We start from the raw sequence: 22,132 nt of genomic DNA on the forward strand, positions 1-22,132 counted from the left end.
AAATGTTGGGTTATTTAATTAGTCACAATAAACAGTATGGCTCCAAAGCTAGTGTAATTTAATCGCAAATGCAAATGCAAGGAACTATATTAAAACGCAATTATGTGGAGAGGAAGGGAGGAAAAAAGACCAAAGAAATTATGCAACATTGCCACCTACTGGTAAACTCTAGAACCTTGCATGCCTACTCACTTCTAAGTGGTAATATCCTGGAATTGACATTTATTACATTGTGCTCGGATTTTGATGTGAGCTATAAGAAGAGACAATAACACACACACATACACGCAAACAAAAAAAGACACAAACACTTTTCCTATGTGTATTTTTGGAATATATGCATGAAAAACCTCTAAACCTATAACTCAAGTAGGTTGAATTGCACAATACATTTTTTGTAGTATTTTTTCGGGTTAAAAAAAAAAAAAGCAATAAGATGCTTGAAGTTTCTCACATTTTGCCACATTTCAGCCAAACATGTTTTTATATCTTATTTGGGGTTTTTGTTAGACAATTACAAGTAGTGGATGCTTGTAAAAACACAAATTTGAAGTGTGGAATACATTCAAATCTTTTTAATTTACTACAGTTAGATGCAGCTTAGTGCAATAAATTGCTTAAGAAGTCAACTAATTGGTAAATAGGATAAACCAGTCTGCAACTTAATTCAATCTAAACCCAGATGTTTGATGAAGGCTTCGATAGTTTGTCATGAACAAGCAGCATCACAGACCAAGGAACAGACAAGACAGGTCAGAGATGAAGTTTATAGGAGGGCCAGATTGCAAATGTAAATATCTCAAACAATGTGAAGATATCACACTATTCAAATTATTATATGCAGACGTTAAGGGTGAGGCACAACTGCAAAGCCACAAAGACATGGCCATCATAAACTAACTGACAGGACAACAACTGAAGAACTAGTGAAGACTCCTGGAGACTGTTAGATGAGCATTCCTGTTTTGTTTTTTTTTATGGAAAAATGGAAAGAAAGCCACAAGAGATTCCCTCCACATGTTTGTCCCAAGCAAACGTGAAAAAAAAAAGAGTACATAAAAAAAGAGATCATAATGAAACTTTTCAGTTTGTAATAACACTAAAAACCTCAAATCGCCACGCCCCCTAGTGAAACCTTCTACAGCACAGACAGAGCAGCTGGTCAAATGTGAAGGATGAAACCAGATGAAGGGCAACAGGAAACTTAGAATTGGAATTATAGGAAAACATGATAATACTTGGAAAATGTTAAAAGGAGCATGAGTTGCTTCGCAAGCCGCTGTAAGTAACATACTTTACACTGTTGGTACATGTTTCACTAGTTTATTTTTCAAGTTTAAAGTGAACATAATGACTTCTACTGTTGAAATGTGCTTTACAATTATTAAGTATCGTAAAAAGGACAAATTAGCTCAAAAGGTATGTACACAATGCTTTAACCAGAAAGGCACCAAAGACAAATAAGTATTAAGCAGAAAGGTAGTAATCTGCACTACAGGGGAAAAAAAATTCTTGTGAACCTTTATGTAACATCATAAGCAACAAACTTCAAAACTTGCCGTTTTCTCTTACAATAAAACAACCTTTATTTGAATAGTTAAAAATGCTAATAAGACAATAGTGGTGTTGTGATTGCTAAAATATATATATTATATAAATACAATATTTTCAATGTAACATATTTAGTGTGTGCAATATTTCCTCCCTTTTGTGGCTACAGTCCGTCCCACACTTTGTGCAAGGAGGAAAAAAAGCAACATCCGAACATCCTAAATACAAAGAGCTTGTTTTTTTTTTTCTCCAAATATAAACATTTTTATTCATACACGCTTGTAATAAATTATCTCTAGTACAATATCTAATAAAAATAAAACAGCAGCAGGTTTCTATCAGCTGTTGTAAGAAAATGACATCTGCTGTATTTTCTTTGCTACTGATAAATGTCTGGAATTACATGATGATATGGATGTGATTGTCTGAACATTTAACAGTTTGTATATAGCTTTTTATTTTTGTGTGTGTGTGTGTGTGTGTATGTTTCACTGTAACAGAGGACTAATTGTTGTAAAGTTAAAGGTGGAACATTCTTGCACCAAAATCTCGAGTGGGCACACTCAAGTGGCATTTCAAATCAAAACTGACACTCTTGAGGCAAATGAAAAATGAAAGAGGTAATACATAATATGGACTCTGCAGCATGAGGGGTTGGCAAAGGTAACAGCTCAGTTTTTCACAAAAAACAAAAAAAACAAAAAACAAAACCAACAGAAAAAACAAACAAAAAAAAAACATTCTCCTAAGCAACACAGGTGTTAATAAGAACTATCTGCTCCAAAATGTGAGTGAGAACTCTACTGCGAATTTACAGTATGCCAAGGATAAAGTAAAATAATCATAGTAATCAGATGTGGTGCCTCTCTTGTAAAAAAAAAAAAAAAAAAAAATATCAAAGCACTTTTGGATGGTCTCACCCACTTCTGACATGGCTTCATCATGATTGTTCCAACATGTGGCGGAAATGACGTTAAAACGGTAACCTGAATGTCTCTTTCTCGCTCATTTGTTTAATGTGATGGTGACATAAGATGTAGGGATGTAGCCTTCATCTCCATTGTGTCTTCGGACGCGGGTCCAGCCGTCTCCTTTGTCCTCTTCCACTACAGCCAGCACTTCCCCTTCCTGCATCGAAATGGTCCCTTCACTGGCACCTGAAACGCAAAACATCGACTTTGTAATGCGATAGTGGCTGTATCAAATCAGACATTTACGTACGCTGTATAGTTTTTTTTTTTCCTCCACTCACTCTCCAGCTAATATAAAATCAAACCAATAATTTGTTGCATTGTGATATTTTTTCCACCCACTACTTTCTTCAAAATCAGACGTTTATGGATGAATCAACTGTGTGAACATTTACACAGTGATGCCCTGTTTGAAAAGCAAGTCAGGTTTCAGATCTCATTACAGCTCCAGTGGAAGTCACTAATGCTCCTCTGATAGGATATATATCCATCCATTTATGTATATATATATATATATATATATATATATATATATGTACTTGTTCTTTTAGATCTCAGAGCCACATTTAATACTATCGATAACAGTATTCACTTACAGCAGGTTGAACATGTGCGGATCAATGGAAAAGTCTGTTTTGAATCATATTTAGATCATCTTTGTCTAACAGATTTCAGTTTGTTAATGTCAATGAGACATCTTCACACACCACGGTTACTCAGGTACCACAAGGGTCAGTGATTGGACCGATTCTCATATATGGATATATCTATATGTCTACATATATATGCTTCCAATTAGCCAAAGAATCAGACAGCATAGAATAAATGAAATTGTTTTTTTGTTGCTGTTGTTTTTTAAATCACGTTAAACAGGTTTGTTGGACTTCCTTCTGTCACTTCTACAACACTGCCAACATTTAAAAAAAACAAAAAAACTAGTCCATGCAGTTGTTACTTGACTATTGTAATAAAATACTTCCACTTATTCAAAATGCTGTTGCTAGAGTTCTCTTTTTTTTCCCCCTTCTTCTTATATTATATCCATAATATATCACAAATCGGATTGCATCTTCCCAACAGAGCCCTTTATTTTAACACTGTAGTTCTGGTGGGGGTTCCTAGAGCTTTTAGTTACTGGGTTCATCTGCTGTGGAACCAATTCCTAGTTTTTGTCCATAGGGCAGAAACCCTGCTACTTTTAACACTAAACTTAAAACGGCCCTTTTTGGAAAAAGCTTAAAGTAAGCATGGCTTAGGTTATTCTGAGCCGACTCTATAGTTGTGTTGCTATATACACATTTCAATATAAATAATTTATTCAAAATGTCAAACACACAGCTTTCTTGTGTGACATCACAAACAAAATCCAAAGAAATAAGATGAGATATCAGGGAAACAGCTGTGAATCTCCACAATTCTCCAATTCAACCTTAGCAGAAAATCATTCAAATTCATTCGCATCCATCTGTTTAACAGCATACATGCAAGATAAAACGTCAGGGGAATGACCAGTCACATCATACAGGTAGAAAACTAATTATGTGTCTCAGAGATGAATAATGTTTTGGAGCAAAATGTGCTCATCACAAGCAAAAGATGCTGCGCTGTATCTGATAAAGGAGTGTCAGTATCCACAGCGAAACAAGCCCTACACAGAGGTGAATGTCAGTATCATCACTGCTACACCTGGAAGAAAAGGGGAAAGCAAATATGGAAGTGTCAGCATCCTTTTGTCTTTTGTTGACTGGTGCATTCAACAAAATATAAGGCATGAAAAAGAGAAGAACTTTACGTGAAAAATGTGGGTTTACTTTAGGTTTAAGACAAAACAGAGTCAATGTTTTGGAGTGGTGATCTCATTCCCACAGATTGTTTGTGGGTAGAGCTAAAAAGGTGACAAAGTGGCCTAAAATCCTGACTCAGTTACACCAGTCCTTTTAGGATTGGGCCAATATTCCAGCAAGCTATTCTGTCAAGTTTCAAAAATGAGCACATTTTACCCCAGTCTAATATTTTGAAGGGCAAAGGAAATATCTGGAACTTTAATTTGTTAATTTGTTCAATCGTTTTATACAGTATTTGAAATTACAAAAAAACAAAAAACAAATTGAAGTAAAAAAATAAAAATTAATCATACCAAACAGAATTGACTCAGAAACTATGTAAAAATAACATATTTTAGATTAAATAAAAAAATAAAAAAAAACATACCCGGGAAGTTATACATCGCTGTGCATTTCCCAATGGGCGCCACTGGCTCTTCATCCTCAAAGTCGTCATCAAACTCGGCATAAATAGCTTGAGAGGGGTCGGGAGTGCTTTCATCTGAATGTGCGCCATCAGGACTGGAAAGCAAAAAAGGAAACCCGTCTTTTTAGAAACAAAGAGAATAAATACACTTTGCTTTAAATGCATCTCCAAAAAGGAAGAAAATCAACCCACCTAAGAACTTCATGAGCTCCATTATTGTTAAATGAGTGAGCTCTGTATCGTAGTGTGTCCCCCCGAACACCTGCTTCAGAAAGCCAAGTCTGACAATAACAGAAACGCGTTTAATGTTGTCAGCTTTATCTGCATGACTGGCACACTGTGACATAACCCAGGGTCCTAAATTATAATGAAACGAGGCCCTCGTCTTATGAATAAAGAACAGAGCGGATAATTACCTCGTACTTGTTCAGCTCTCCTCTGAGCCTCTCTATATTCTGAGACGTCTGACTGATCTGGGTTGCGAGACTAGCTGGATCTCCCATTTGAGGATTTTTCTCATAAACATCTTTCATCTTTCCGAGCGCTTCGCTGCAAAAGGAAAACAAGGAAGAAGACAGGAACAAGGGGGGAGAAGAAGCAAAGTGACTTTCGGTGGAATTTTGATCCCCCACAGCTCAGGGGTGGGTAAACAATTCACTCACGCTCAGACAGGCTTGTTTACACTGCATGAATATTGTATCTATTCTTCCAGCAGAGAAGTTCTAATAGGGATTGCTACGAATGGGCAGGAAGCCGTCAAGTGCATGCACACACACACACACACACACACACACCTCTGATCTGCTTCCTTCTGCAGCTCTTTAGAAATTTCCTCTAATTTCTGCTGTAACCTCTTCCTGCGCTGCTCCGGGGGGAGATGGCCGAAGTCCTCCGTCACAGTAGGCTGCAAGAAGTCGTCACAGGAAGGGTGGGTTAGCGCTAAACTCGGACTCATATTTGTTACCTTCGTAAACGTGCCATCACCGTGACTACAGAACCAGACAGGTGAGAAAGAACGCCCTTTGCAACCAGCTCAAAGTTTAGATCGCTTATTTAGATCTCTTAGACAAATTAGCTCATTAGAGAGCCGAACACAAAGTCAATTCCCATTTACCAACAATTACAAACTAGCAACAATTATGTGGTTTTTAGACCCCCAAAAAAGCTATACATATATATATATATATATATATATATATATATATATATATATATAAATAACTTTGATTGAAAGAGGTGAGACACAAAAGTAAAATTGTAAACTGGATTCTTGATTGACAAGTTTCATCCTGAACTAAAACAAGTGTCACTTTTCCTCCACCAGATGGCCACCTTTTCAATACAACACCAAAGGTCATCAATAAGTGCAAATACATTAGATGATTTTTTTTTGTTCTTGTTGTTGAGGAATAACATCAAATTTACACAAGAGGTGTTGTAAAGAAAAAGTGTCCAATTTGTTATGAGTTAAAAAACTTAGACCCCCACACCATTTTTTTTTTTTTGATGACATCGTTACCCTACCATGATCCTGTCTGGGGTAAATTTCTGAGGGGAGAAAGAGAAACAGTACATATCCAGTAAAAACCTTACAGTAACTTTAACTGTTTACCTGCTTAGGTAACCTCAAAAGATGGCTGCATTATGTCACAAATATGTTAATCGATATACAAAGAGTATGCTTTAGGATGCATGCCTTAACTTTGATAATGATGGAGAAGGTTTTGGAGAGGCAAACAGCAGAGAATAGTGTCTGTGTCACTAGAAGTGTTGGTGGCCTTGCACCCGAATCATCTCCTCTTGTCACTCACCGATCTCCTGAGTGTCCGGAAGGAAGAGATTCTGGGTTTGACTGTCTTATTGATCTCCTTCAAACAGTACGACAGGGGGTCCCGGCCAAACTTGGGGGAAGGGGCTCCGTTAAGAGGTGAAGGGGCAGGGGGTGTGGAGAAAGGAGTGAGTGTGGAGGTGGAGGAGAGCTGGGGTGTTGGGTAAGACCAAACGCACCAGCACCCGAAAATGAGGTGTGCAGGCATAAGATGGTTTAAAAAAGGGGGGGAGGGGAGGATGAGGATAACAGAGATATGGGGGGGGACAGAGAGGACAAAAACAAAAAACAAACAAAAAAAAAAACAAAACATGGTGACAAAGGAAAGAAAAAGACACCGTCAACACGTTAAAGCGCACCACAATGCCTGAAGGAAAACACAAACCCAGCAACCAGCCTAAACAGCATGAAAGCACAAAGATACATCTTTGGCTCAAATCAAATAAGGACATTCCATGCCAATTCACAATCATTTTAGCAGAATAAACAATCATGTAACTTATGGAAACTTATAGACAAAGGTTGACTGGATCTGTAAAGGTTGGAAGTTTATTAATTAATTAACTAATTAATGAGATCCTGATGGACTCTTTTTTTATGCTAATCTTTAAGAGTTTGGCCATGTTTGTCCAACTCGCTCTGCAGTAATCAAAAGCCACTCTGAGCTCCTGGTTACTAAAATCCCTTTTCCAAATTTGTATGCACCATTTTGTTCCTAAATGCAAAAATTTGTTCCTTCCTGTTTCTATTTTGTACCTGTAAGCAAACTTAAAATTTGCAAATCGGTATACGTTTCCTATTTTTTTCTACTATTTTCTTGAACAACAGAAATAAATAGCTGTAAAAAAAACTAAGAAAAAAACACCCAAATTCTGCAAATTTGTCTTTTACTAAAACCAATCGAAAAATGGGGATGAAACTAAAAACTTTTTTGATACCATTTGAATCTAAGACCACTTAGGTTTTCTAGCAGTAAGTATGTATTTGGAGAGCTGCGTGAACTTGCATGGAATGACCAGAAGCACAAAAACATCACAGTAAGAAACCAGCCATCGCCTCCACACTGGTGCTACAGCAGCCCAACACTTGCAACAAAACTCAGGTAAAAGTTGAAGGGCAGCGTAAGACTCAGTGAGGATCATAGGGCAGGCCACCAAGACTAAACATCTGTATTGCTTCAGATTTCAAAATTAGCAGCTCCCTTCTTTTGCAGCCTTCCACCCAACTCTTCACAGCATTTTAATTGCCTTTTCGTGATTGAACAGCTTACACTTGTTTATTTTCGTAGCAGACTGCTCAGAGTTTACAAGGCTGTACCTTTTGTCGTGTATCGATCATCAATACTGTAAAAGCAAACAGTTAACCATCAGGATTCAATGTGAGGGGAAAAAAAAAATGTACACGTGCTGCAGACTCCAGAAGCTGACCTACATAAATAAAACCAGCTTGTAAACCAGTGCAGTCGTTATAAATAGCTGGCTTAATTACCAACAGTGGATATAGATTTTTGAGGCAGGGCAAATGGCCTTTATTAGAGCGAGGGTAAATTGACAACATGGCGGGAGTGAACTACAAACATCTACATCTATGCTGAAAGGTGGTGGGGTGGGGTCCATTAGCTAAATTACACAGCAGTCTTCAATGCAGACGGGCTTAAACTGCCCTGCAACAAGATCCCGTGTGTAAACACAGAGATCCCAAAGTACAGGACTGTTATTATGTGAATGTCTGCTACTTTGGGGCTACATTTCTTAGAGTTATGGGGCTCTAACAACAGGAACGTAGTTAATAGGACTGCTTAAGGGCCAGACATAAACCACGGGCTACTTGAACCAGTACACCCAGTTTTCTATTCACACTTCTAAGGTCTAATTAGGAGAGCATGACTGATGACACAGAGCTCTGCGTCGCACACGTACACAGAACAGGAAGAGTGCACAGCTGAGCACAGCCACTAAGACATGCAGAGAGAAGAAGAGGTGCTGAACAAGCAGAACACTGCAGGGAAGGAGGAAGGGATCATTTAGTGTTGGGACTGGAGGAGGGGACCATTAGCTGGTTAGCAGTCGGCCAACCATAGCACCAGTGTGGGGATATTAAAGTTGCTTATAGTTTCACAGCTGTGTAAAGTACCCTATGCTCCAAATAGATACCAACGGACCAACATAAATGTTTGTCAATTTGAGTTTCTCCATCTTAACTTGGCGTCGTTCTTATGTTGGCACAAAGAATTTGTTGTGATGCACATAGTGCCAGGTCCTGGGCAGAATAATAGAGGCAGTGTGTTTGTGGAGGCCCGCGGAGGAAAATTCAATGTAGTTTGGGTCCCGTGTTCATGAAACCACAAGCACAGCAAAATGCTGACTGCAAGTTGACCTACTGAAAGCCAGGATGCAGAGATACGTGTACGTGTCTGTGTGTATTTGGAGGGTCAAGGTTTATTCACTCGCAGCCAGGGACAGGGTCATGCAAAAGGTCTTGTCTAGAAGTGCTGGAGTGTATATAAAATGAGACAAAAGAGGCTCATGCATTAATATACTGGGCTTTAGAATAAGGAAAGTATTCACATTGTTGGTGTGTTTTTTTGTGTGTTGCCATAACTACAGGTTCACCACAAAAGCTATTTGGAGGATTTCCTGGTTCTGCCAAGCAACTATTATCCTAAAATAGTAACATTAACATTTTAACCTGGTTAATTATTGTTCCTAATGGACTCTCTGACCCAAGAGTTGAAACCTGAAAAAACTATTTGTTTTTCTGTGAAACACCAAGTGCCTGTGACATTAATGTTTGTGGATCTGTTGAAAGGGCTTCTACTTGCAAAGACAATGAGCAATTACATTTACCATCTAAAAAAAAGTGCAGGTAAAACTCAGAAAATTTGAGTAGCTACAGAGTCTAAAGTATGAAATCTGTAATTTTATACCTCAAACAAATGAAACAGTAACGACTCAGGCACAAACTAACCTGTTTAAGTATAGAAAAGAGGATTTCACTGCCCTTAACGCTAAGCGTTACACTGCGAATCTCACATTGCAAGCTCTCACATGTACATCTCCAGAAAGACATGAGCATTAGAAGATAACAGACTAAACATTCACCTTTTCCCCCCTCAACCATGTCTTTCAAACTTGGTTTCTGTAGAAAAAAAGGGGAAGGTGAGAGGGAAGTAGTGCAGCTGCTGTTTTTCTGCCTGTTAAACCTCTAAAGCGTTACTAAAAATTCGCGTTACGCTTCATTATAAATCCTTTTCATTGTGACAGAAGTGAACTACAGTGACTGAAATGATTAATTACTTCTGCATATCCATGTAAAAAACAGGGCCTAGCAAAAGTATTTATACACCTCAAACTATTAGGTAATTTATTAGGGTTTCTATGATAAACCAGAATAATGCATTACATTTGTGAAGTGGAAGCAAAAAATACATGAACTGTGTGTGTGTGTTCAGACTTCTTGTGACATATTTCCACTGTAATTGCAGCAACAGGTATTGTGGAGATGCATTTGCAGATCCAGAGAATTTCTGTGAACATCAATTTTGAAGTCTTATCACAAATTCTCAGTTGCGTTTAGAGCAGGACTTTGACTGGGCCATTCCGATAGAAGAATATGCTTTCAGAACCTCGTTCCATAGTCGTAAGTCTTTTGCAGGCTCTAGCACTTTAGTGATTATCCCATATTAACTTCTTCCATCGTCCAATTTAACACCGACCAATTTCCCTGTCTGCTAAAGAATAGCATCCCCCCAGCATGATGCTATTACTACCATGTTTCATTATGGCAATAGTGTATGATATTTTCCATCCTCTAATAATTTGGCTTGTGGCAAACTGAAGGGGAAGTCTCTGATGGCTTTCTTCTTCTTTTAAATCTGTGTTTTTATGCTTCCTTTAATTGTAAAGCACTTTATGGTTAATAGCCAGTGGAAAGTGCTGCTATGTAAATAAAATTTGGACAGAAACAGTGTTCTGTTCAAATTTCAGATATCATTTTCTAACCTAGATCTGCTTTAATTTTCTCTAAAACTTCATTCATCAGCTCCCTGGTATGTTTCATGATCTCCATGAAGCAGTTTGTTTGTTCACTTATCTCTAACAAGCCAATAAGAGTTTCACATAAAAACCCAATTAATTGATGGTTGCCACTTATGTATTTATTTTTTACTGGATAAAAAGCAGCTCAATAAATAAATATGTACACTGGACTTTGAAAAAAAAAAAAAAGGAAAATTTATTTGTCATTTTCCTTCAACTTCACAATTATGAAATAGTTTCTGTTGGTCTTCCAAAAGAAAACAGCAATATAGTTTGAAGTCTTAATATAAATGTGAAAAGTTCTAAGAAGCTCTTACAGTGCTCAATGAGAAGGAATCCGCTTTAATAACCCAAACACAACACTAAGCTGTCTAAACACTAGTAGGCAACTGAGGCAAAGAGGTTTCATTAACTCACACAAACACAGACTGCTGACACAGCAGTCAATCCAGAAGCCAGAGCATAAATCCACAACACAGAAAACGGTAAACCAAAGCCGAGAACAAATCTGGAGCAGCAAACTACAACATATATAAATCCTATAAATCCTGCAGGGAACGAAGGAACTATATGCAGCACACATAATGTGTGGTGAGTAAATGAGAAAACAAGAGACTGACTGGTGGTTTTTTCTGGTAAATGTCAGAAAACAGAAGAAAACCAGACAAGTGGTCTCAAACCCTTCGACATCCACAAGAACAAACTCACAAATTTAGAAAAGTACAACAAATCTAAAGCAGATATCAACAAAGAGAAGATTTAAATTGATCTAAAATATAGCAGAGCATCTGTGCAAATGTCATACTAGTTCTTATTAAATAAGATTTAACATTGTTGAGCAAAACATTGTTGTGAAAAAGTTGAATTTGTAATGTAAACCATCAGTTTGAGGTATAAAAACAAAGCACTACAACTATGCATTCATCCGTGTTCCTACAAATTCAGTGATTCCGTGGGAACTTGAAGCATGGCAGCTTATCAACTTTGTATCTGTGAAAGTTTACCAAAATTTTTTTTTGACATCTTTGTAAAACTTTAAATTCTTCTCAGGCATATTTATTTCACAGAAAAACAAAGTTTCACTGACGAGACAAGCCATCAAATCAATCACTTTAGGAGAGGAATTTATCATCGACTTGGGTATCCGTAAAAGATCAATTTTTAAAATCACCGACTGAGGGGAATAGAAAACTCATTCAAATAACTGTCAAAGTCAGTTCATATCGATGTCGGACTGCAACGAGAAAACGTCCTACCTTGCTCCTCTTGAAAAGCCAAAAGTTTTTACTCTTGTTCTTCCCCAGAAGGTCCATTGGGCCTTTAGGCGTACCGAGGCTGCTGTCAGAGGAGGCTCGGTTAATACCCTGGCTGTAGTCTTCAAACTCTACGTCTCCAGGACGCTCAAATCCAGACTTATTCTGCTCTATTATAACCATGGTGTCCTGCAATAAGCACGGTTGTTAATAATACTTTCCAAAGATATAACTATTGCATGGCTCTGCTCTGGAGAATTAAATGTCTCGGCGTCTGAAACCAACTCACATTTTTCTCATTGACATTAGTGCCAGCTTTAGTAATCCCTTCCAAGCACTTGCCAATGATGGGCATCACATTCTTTTCTGTGTCTGAGAACAAGATGTAGCCGTGTCCCAACTTTCGTATTCGCCTCTCATCCAAATCCTGCAATTTCTAGAAAGAACAAGACGGTTGAAGTAAACAGTCATCACTTGAAATGAAGAAAGATGTGTGTGCTGGTGCACAATGTCGTCACTCCTATTTTAAGGCCTAAAGTTGAGATGTGTGATGCTCCCAGTCTTGAAGGAATCTTGAATTCCATCAAATAACTTAACAAATAGTGATTGAAATCTTTGGAAATCTTTTTAAAATGACAAATCAATGACAGATGAACCACCTTTCTCATAGGCTTCCATACAAATAAGACTTGTTTTTGGGACCACAGATGATGAAAACACGCTTTTTGTTTGTTTTTTTCCTCATTGCATTTATTTTTTGAGTTCAGACCGTGTATTTTGCAGGACTCGGATAAAAATGTAAAATGTTCAACATAGCACTCCAAAGTTAGCAGTACGGTTTGATGCAATTGTCTGCTGCCAAGTGTAATTAAGTTGCATATTTTCTAAGATCTGAATACCAAATCAATTCTCATCACATCATTGTTATGCCGGTGGCATGTTTGCAAGCTGCAGCAGGTTCACTTACATTGAAAATAAGTGGCATGTCATTGAAATAGAACTGGCTCTGCTCTTTGTTGTACTTTTGAAGCTGAGCAGCGTAGTCATTCTTGCAGTCCTCAGCTACGCGTGCTCTCATATGCGCCTGCTGCTTAGCCTAAAAACCACAGAAGAAGCAGACAGGAGGTTGAAAAGTGCAACTTGAATCATGCTAAGTGTTTTTTTTTTTTTTCTCCAGTGTGTATTCTACAGTAGTTCTTACTTTTTCAACATCAGCTTTTGTGGCGTTGATGTCTTGATCCGTTTTCTCTGCATACTGTGCTGTGCGCTCTGCTTCTCTCCATTCTCTCTCAAAGCGCTTTTTACTCTGGAGGGGAGAAAAACAAACATTTTGCTTTCTCTACTGAGGTGTGATCACATCTACCCCGTTTGTCTGAAGTAACTGTATTGTGCCGTTTCATAATTAGGATCTATTTAGATTGCAGTTAATTGGACCTAAATTCAATTCTTTGATCAGTGTATTAGAATGAAATGGGTTGAATTTGGAGCCAACTGGATACTGTCAGTAATTCACCAGCTATTATTCCTCAATTGCAGCAATGCAGACCATAAGTGGTTTTTGAGGATTGCTTTTGATAATAAAATAATCTACAGCTCAAATATACTGGCATGTTAACATGTTCTCATCCACCTTCACATATTTATATGCTTCAGCAGCATCCTATTCTTAATTCATGAGGTGAATGTTTATTCTAAAATCTTCTGAGAAGGTTTTCAGTTTGATTTAGTTTAGGGAATTTTTGTCCATTCTTTACAAACAAATTTGTGAGGTCAGACAAGGACAGCTGGCTCACAGTCTCCACTCAAATTCGCCCAAACAGATTTTCTGTCGATTTCAGATCGCGACTGGGCCAGCCAATTCTTCCTCGCCAAACTCACTGATTTGGATCTTTATAGGTCTTCCTCTGTGTCCTGTAGAGTCATGTTAAAACAGGAATACGTCGTCCCCAAACTGTTTATGAGCATTAAATTGTCCAAAATATGATTGTGTGGTGAAGCACAATAAAGAAATAATAAAGACAATTTCATCTAGCCGACATCCACCATTTTGGCTAAGGAACAACTTATGTGTAGTTTCTTACTCCTTCCAAAACTTTTTGTGCTACATTAAAACAACAAACATCACCCAATATATTACAGCAATAGCAAGCTTGAATGCACAGTATTTAAATAATTAACTAATATATTGCATGTAAATATACACCACTGATAATTTAGTGAAAACCTTGTTAGTGTCCAGGACAAACTCTTAGAAATACCAAAAGATTTTAAAATTAAAACCTGATGGCCTTTGCTAGAAAGCTGACAATGCGTGGCCACAAGCTCTTTCTAGAAAAGTTTGCCAAATCTGTTTGGCATGGTGAGGGGAAGAGCAAGTCCCAGAACTGAATGATTTAGAGACTGTGCAAGGAGGAATGGCCAAACATTCCTCTCTTTATTTGCTCCAATATTGTAAAATGTTATAATAGAAAACCAAGAGCTGGCTGTCCGACTGGCAAAACGGGATTGAAAAGAGGAGCTACAGCACGGGTGACAAAAACTGTGTCACCGGTGATTTAACGTTAAAAAATTTTTACTGAGATTTCACCCGCTCCTCTATGAGTGAATCGTTTTATTCAAACTAAAAGACTGATTACCAGAGACGGTGACTAATTCATAGGGTTAGGCTTGATTACGCGGGTAAAAGGATTTTAGAATAAGATTGCTTCCAACTTTGTTCCATCTATTTTGACTATAAACAAAACTCACCTGCCTAACTCAACTGCTTTGGCAGCCACTCGCCTGATTGTGTTTCTATTCAACCTCGAGTCCATCAAGACGCGTTTAAGAAGATTTTTCAATAGTAAAACTAGACTTACGCTGTCGAGCTGCTTGTAGGTGCTCTCCAAACTCTGCTGGGCCTTCTTGGCCTCCAATAAATACTGCAGACATTTATAAAAATAGAGAGAAAGAGAGACAGAGAGAGGAGGGAGAGAAATGTGGAGGAGAGCACAGAATAAATAATGACCTCAAAGAGCCACGCAGCAAAACAGACAGGAAAACAAATGCCAGTGTGTCTGTTGGAGGCGTCTTCAGTGAGTGTCTGCATGTGGCTGTACTTTGCAGTACGACAAGACAAAGACAGCATGTTTCTCACTGAGAAACGAAACACCGCGGCACAGAGCAGACCAGATCTCCCTTAAGAGACACTTAAACGTCTTTCCTGCTGCAGCAATGAAATCTCCAGACATCTACTTTTTCTATTTCTTCCTCCTGCTACTCCTGTACAAGACTCAAAAAAAAAAAAAAAAAAAAAACATTTGGCATTTTCTCAAACCATTTCTTAATATGGTGATGCAGGCACACACCCGTATGCTAGTGTATAGTAAACAGCCCTGTTTAACTTGTGTATCTGATTAAAGCTATGCGACAACTTGCAAAACTGTACGAAATGAAAGTCGCGCATACAAAAATTACGGCTAAGGTAAAAAAGCTGGGCTGTAGGAGACGGTGTGCGTGTGTGTGTGTGTGCGTGTGCAGGTGAATACTCAATTCAGTTACTTACGACTGCAACAAACATCCACTGGTTTTAAGAAGAAAATAGAAATCAATAAATTATTTAAAAACGTTCTCTAACTTTGATAGCAGTTAATAAAACACAATTGGAAAACAAACACAAAAAGCAAAAATCTGCAGTTGCCTGGTTGTATAAGTATGTACACCCTTAGTACCTTAATGAAGTTTCTTTTGAAAAGACAAGTGTATTGAGCTCTCAGCAGCAATTCATTATGGAGAAACTGATCGCCACAGAATAAAGTTCAGCTGCCCTACTAGAACTTTCAAGGCATTTGATACATTTAGCAAAAACTTTAGGGATTTAAAAGGTATCAGTCAGTAGAAGGATACCAAAACCAAATCACAGCGTTAGCCCTATAAATATTAGGGCAGTATAGCCACTGATAATTGGAGAAATTATGGACCTACTATTATTTAACTAAAACATTTACCAGAGTTAATAGAAAGGCACAATGGAAACCTGACAGTAATGCTGAAGGAGCTGCAGGAGCCTCTGCTTAGCACTGGTTGTGTTTTACATGTGACAACAATTATCTGCATTCTCTGTGTCTGGACTGAGAAGCAGAGTTGCAGACATAAGCCTTTTCATTCAAAGTAAACAATCCGATATGAAGGAAAATATTAATTTAATCCAAGGTGCAATCAATAGACGCAAATGAACCAAAGAAGCATCTTTTCGGATACTGGGAAGACACAGGAGTAGCCAAAAAGAAGAAGAAAAAAAACCCAGATGCACAGTTGAAAAAAATGCTAATTTAATGCTAGAACACCCGGGCTGGGAATTAAACCCAAGAGTGAATACTTAAATTATAATTACATCAGATTTTTTTCTTTCAAATATATCCGTTTGTTCAGCTGAATTGTACACAATAAACATCACGCTACTGTAAGATGACACTTTGAGATTATACTTTGTCGCAGTCTTTCACCTTACAAAAACTGCCGTGCAAGTCTTTTTATATCCACTGCATGTCTTAAGTGGCTAAAAATCATTGGATACTTTTTGCTGCACATCAAGCTCACCGTCTTTCGCTCCTGCTTGAGTTCCTGCAGGTACTTGGTGAGATCAATGCAAATGCTCATGATCATGTTCTCAGCAATTAGCTCCCTCTGCCCCGCATAGTCGTTCATCTCATTCAGGATGTCCACAAAAGACTGGTAGCTGGACAGCCTGTCATTTAGTAGGAGAAAGGAAAGGGTGGAGAGATGAGGGTCGCTGATAAGGTGATAATTACACAAAAATTCTGCAGCAAGCCAAGTTATGATAAGGAGCTTGTGACTTCCTTATTCCTGTTTCCTTCTCAGGGAATTTAAAATGTCACCAGCGTCAGCTCAAAACAACCTCATGAGTAACTGTAGCAACAGAAGGACTCCTCAGAAAGAATAAAGACTTTGAAGCAAAAGCAGCTGCTCACCTGCAGTCTGGCTCGTCTTTGTTGCTTCGTTTTTGGTTATATTTCTTTGAAAGATTCCTGTGGATGTGGATATAAAGTGAAACCTAATTATTCAACAAACTCAATGGGAAGCATCCAATGAAAGAAGAAACTCTTATGCAACAATTGCAGTTTTTTCTTTTTTTTTTGGAGTGGATTTAACACAACTGTAATAAAAACTAGAGATTATGAACAAATTTCAATTCTCGCTCTTCCCCCTTTCACTCTCTGTTTGACCACATCCACTGTATCATGTGCCAGTCTGCTCCCACTTCCTCCCCTCTCCAGCAGAGCTCAGCACTACAACAGATGTGGGCTTGTGTGTGCGGGGAAACAACTGGCTGAGAAAGCGCATAGGATAAGGAGAGAGAGAGAGAGAGAGAGAGAGACGGGAGGCAGAAAGCATGCAGCAGCTGGAGAATTGGGCTAGTGTTTCAGAGACAAACTAGAATCTGTCCCAGAGCAGTCATAAGACCAATGAGCATTTCATAAACAACCTTCCAACATGCAAACATTCAAACACAAACACAAGATGCTTTGAGCTGAACACAAGAATGCGAGCTGGTCCAAAAGGCCTACCTCAGTTGTTTGGCATAGCTTTGCTCGATCTCGGTCCGCTCCTTCACAAACTTCACATACTTCTCCACCAGCTCCAGGCCGGACTGCGTGTGCTTCTCTATGATGTCATACTGATCCTAAGGGAAGGAGCAGGAAGACAAATAAGGACAAGAAAGCCTCGAAGTTGAGTTGACCTCCATGCCACAGCTGTGATGTTTCTCCGAGATTTAGAGCACCTACAAGAATCTAGACCGGGAGGCAATAAACTAAACCCAACGCGCGTCGGTTATGGTCTCCAAACATTACACCAAGAAATGATTTTGTTTGCTTTTTTGCCATTTACAGAAGAAATTCAATTCCTCCATCATACGAAATGGAAGAATTTAATTGATTTTTTTTTTTTAATCCCTACCTCCATCTCTTCTCTGTCTTTTGGAAAGTGATGCTCTGACACCTTCAAGCTGAGACAAGTCTGGAAGTGTTGAGAAATTGTAGTCTTCCCACACTATGCACATAAAACAAAAAAAGAGTTCCCAGAGTCTTTGACTAACCCTGCAGCTGACATTTAGGTTGAACTTGGAGTCTGTGAAAAAGGGATTCCTTACGTGTCGAGCCTTGTTTCTCAGCACCTCTTAAGCCCTTCAAGTCAAAGAAAAGAGATGGAGCTCAAATGACACACAGCGGAGCTAATCGTAGGACAGAGTTAAGGAGGGCTGCAATCTGCTGAGCAATTAAAGCTCTAAAATACCAACAAAAAAGGCATTCCTGTGTTCTTGCAAAGTCTTTAATTGATAAAACTATTTTTCAAAACTTAACTTTTTTTTTTTTTCATTTTAGTACTCACCTTAAATGAACCTTCATACCATATGATTGTTACAAAGTTAAAAATTGTTGCTGATGATTATCATTAGCAAACACAAAATAGTTGCAGGATTCTACAGCTAATAATAAAGCAGTGAAATGGATTAATAAAACGAAAGACATGAGTCGTCATTTTATAATGAAACTTTTTGTAGAAGTAATTTGATTCTTTCATTTCCATTTCTGCTTTTTCTTACAGTGTTTATATGTTTAAACCAAATTTGAACTTTGCTCCATAAGGCATGCACATAAAATTCTGCACTGATGACTATCTAAGTAATGGTGAACCTAGATATAAGCGCCAATGATCTGTGAGAATTAAAATAAAACCAAGATAACTTGCTTTCCACACAGAAATAAGTGAAACCAAAACCTTTCCCATTGATGAGATTTTTGGTTTTGGATAAACTTCAGAAGCTTTTAGTTTCTTTTGTATTAGGAAATACAACCGTTTCCCATAAATATTTCCTTTGTGCATATAAAGCAACAGCTGGAATGACCTGTGTGAGAGTATTTCAGTGAAGTGCAACTCAACAGGCAACAAGAACATGTTCAAATAATGTTACTCCCAACTCCATTGTCTTATCTGAGGGATATGATGAGAATCGAGTCACATTGAACAGGTGTGTGGCCCTAATTTCCCTGTCAAATTATCGAATAAAGCTAGACATATACTCATGTTTTCTGACATTTACAAATAAATATTCTCATGGTGGGGAAGAAAAGGTAGAAATTGTCTTTATTTTTTTAAATAAGCTGCTTGGGTACATTTAATCTGTTTTATGGTATTGTAATTTGATACTTAGGTGGATAAATATGCGTAATATTCCCAAGAGTTCATATCCTTTCATTTCACCACAACATGAAAGTGCAGATAAAAAGTTGTGTGCTATGGGAAGCTGCTGCCACAAGCATTTTGCATGACTTCGTGTATTATTTGCATATTCGGTTTTTGGATTGGTTTTCAGTTTGTACTACAGCATTGCAAACTAGAAACGAAGAGGAAGGTTTGAAACTGCCTCAGCAGATTGAATGTGTGTAGTAGGCTCCAGATATTAAACACTGTTGTGTTTATGCATTTATTTTTTTTTTTTTTTGCAGTTTCACACACACAAAAAAAACAGCTTCGTAATACAAAGAAAAGGTGCAAGAATTATCACATTCATGCGATCTCAGGTAGATAGATGGGCACTTGAACATCAAGATAAAACCTCCTATCCTAATGCCTGTGATTGAGAAGCTCCAATCAGCATTCTTTTTGTCCCACTAAATGATTTGGCACTTTGTAATCCCACAAACATATCTGCAAATGTAAGTTTTAACAGATATTCTAACGCCGTTTATCTCAGGGTACGACAAAGGAAGGCTTTGTTTCTTGCACACTTTTCACATTAAGGAAGAAAACAGCAGTTTTACTGGATGTTTTCCACCCCCTTCTTTGGCCCCAGGAGAGTAAACAGCATTTCCAAAACATTTCAAAGGACTCCAAACAATGAAAGTAGCCCTAGTTTGATCTACAAGTAAAGTCCTGGACATTCTCTAATACAACAGGGAGAGATGCAGCAACTGTGGTTGCACCATTTTTCTAAAAAAAAAAAAAAAGCTAAAAGACACTGGAAGAAATTGGATCTACCCCCATCTTAAAAAGGAATATTTAATTATACCCACTTCATTCAAAATACTATGGCTATATTTAGAAATGCAAGCAATTTTAAAACGTTGAAAATGATGTGTATATAAATCGGTGTCCTGTGAAGCCGCAGCACTGGTTAGACTATTTATTGCCTTTTATCATCACCCTAAAGCCACAGTCAAAACTAGCTTTAAAAGGTCTTCATTTAGGCGGTTAGAGCTCAGATGATTTTCATAAATCAGAAGCAGTTCTACAAAGCAACTTCACACAGTCCTTTTAACATATATATTTTTTTTTATAATAAGAAAGCTACAACAGTTAGCAACAGGTGCTCAAACGCCTCCATATCTGAACCCAAAGAAAGTATCCAACTTCCTTTGAAGTCATTCAATGCTGGAAGGAGCCACCCAGGATGTGGCGCTTTCCTATAAAAAGTTCCACAAGTGTTTCAGTCCTGAACCATTCATTCCTGCAGAAAATTAGGGACATTGGGCCTACTAGACCTGATCGACGGGAGCTGAACTCACCATCACAACTAAAGCCCCAGAACTTGTGGTCTTGCACTGCACCAACCAGCATCTTAAAATAGCCACCGGATTAACAACAATCAGGAGAACAGATGCCAAAGAGCTGAACAGGCCCTGCGCTTTGACTCTGCAGCCAAACATTAACAAAACCAATTATGCAAACAGGAATGTGAATGACCTGGCGGGCCAGGTTGGACCCAAAACACACAAAAATGATCAGAGGTTAAATATTTTTTCCCACAGGCCCATGGAATATTAAACTGCACCTTTAACTATTATGTGCAGAATTCATTCTAAAAGCTCCTGCAGAAACTTTGTGCAATGTAAAAGGAGCTTCCCTGATTTTTTATTTTAATTTTTTAAAGTAGGGCAAAACTAATTAGGCTGTTGCACCATTGCATAGGATGAAAAAAAAGAGATGGAGAACATACCCAGGGGGAGAGAGTAATGAGGCCAAAACCTCCTTTCCCTCCTCTTTGCAATGCTCCACTTTACACATTAGGTTCTCTGAGAATATACAAGTGGCAAAGCTCGTTTTGTTAAGGTCCAGGACAGTGCCAATCCTTTCACTTCTGCTTCCAAGAAAATAGCTTATCGTCCACGACAAGGCTGTGCTGCCTCGATTTGGTTTTAATCTTGCACAGGGCCCTTCTATGTGCGTTCAGAACACAGAAATCAGCGCTTTGTGGAGCCAGCAAACATGCCACTCAGGTAGATGCGCCTTATCAGTGATGAGCCATTGTTGCCAAGTCGCATCGCAGCAGACGATTTCATCTCTATGGAAGCCAAGTGTGACAAAATGTAAACAGAGAAGAAAAGACACAACCCTCATACAGCTGAAGTACCCGCATGCAGAACAAATTGAGTTTTGACACTGCAGGAAATCAATCTCCATACTTTTTGCCTGAACCGTGAACACGACATCATATGTCCCATCACTTACATGACTAAAGTCTAATGTAAATTAAGTGTATTTATTGAAAAGCTGCAAATACAAAAAAAAAACAACAACAAAAAGGGCAGCGCTCATAAGTGCTTCGTTTTGAAAAAAAAAAAAAAAAAAAAAAGTTAAACCGATTTGCCAAACTTTGTTCCTCTGCAACTTCGTCAGCGTGAAGAACAACAGTGCATTACAGTCACCCTGGCTAGACTTCTTCTCACGGTGGACTCACCCAAAGTTCTGTGCCCCAGTCCATGTTCTTTGCCAAACTGTTTCCTGAATACAAAGAACTTCTTCCAAAGTTATCCCAGCCGCCGCCGCAGCAGCAGCAGCTCGGAGGACGGACGGCCCGCAAACAAACACAATCCCGACTTGATCAGTCACCAAGTAAACACCAGGGCGATCCACTGATTTACACGTTTTCTTAACAAAACGTGTAAATCGGCTTCATAATTAAACCAATCAACTTTCGCTGGTAGCCGTTGTTCTAATAAGTCCAAATATTTTTCATAGCGAAGGAAACAGAAGGACAAAGTAGCTCGCGTATCCGCGTCACTCCCAAATCCCAGAGTTAGCGCGCTGCCTTAAAGGGCCAGCACACTCACAAAACCCGCCGGGCCTGGAAACTGCGTTACATCCTGAGGGCTCGGATAGTGTTACATTTCTATTTCCTTCAGCCTCTTCTCCCAGCAGATATCAGCAAGTTGAAAGTTTCTTTTTAATAGCCAGTAGTTA

General features: G+C 38.4%; 1 protein-coding gene across 4 annotated transcripts; it reads right to left on the minus strand.

Annotated features, from left to right (window-relative positions):
* Positions 1-1,307: 1,307 nt before the first annotated feature.
* Positions 1,308-22,049, minus strand: trip10a (thyroid hormone receptor interactor 10a). Of its 4 annotated transcripts, XM_081610117.1 has the most exons (16): positions 21,630-22,049; positions 17,458-17,573; positions 16,861-16,917; positions 16,469-16,616; positions 14,749-14,811; positions 13,092-13,196; positions 12,858-12,986; positions 12,180-12,326; positions 11,894-12,079; positions 6,584-6,751; positions 6,297-6,320; positions 5,567-5,676; positions 5,189-5,321; positions 4,965-5,053; positions 4,734-4,867; positions 1,308-2,708 (listed from the first exon to the last, which is right to left on the minus strand). In XM_081610117.1, the coding sequence occupies exons 1-16, from the start codon at positions 21,651-21,653 to the stop codon at positions 2,557-2,559; spliced, it is 1,785 nt and encodes a 594-aa protein (XP_081466243.1). In that variant the 5' UTR covers positions 21,654-22,049; the 3' UTR covers positions 1,308-2,556. The 4 variants fall into 4 exon arrangements, with proteins under 4 accessions (XP_081466243.1, XP_081466246.1, XP_081466244.1 ...); XM_081610120.1 differs by lacking the exon at positions 6,584-6,751; XM_081610118.1 differs by lacking the exon at positions 6,297-6,320.
* Between the last annotated feature and the right edge of the window lie 83 nt (positions 22,050-22,132).

Source organism: Poecilia reticulata, chromosome 8, assembly GCF_904066995.2.
Source record: "Poecilia reticulata chromosome 8, P_reticulata-male-v2, whole genome shotgun sequence".
Taxonomy (NCBI): Eukaryota; Metazoa; Chordata; class Actinopteri; order Cyprinodontiformes; family Poeciliidae; genus Poecilia; species Poecilia reticulata.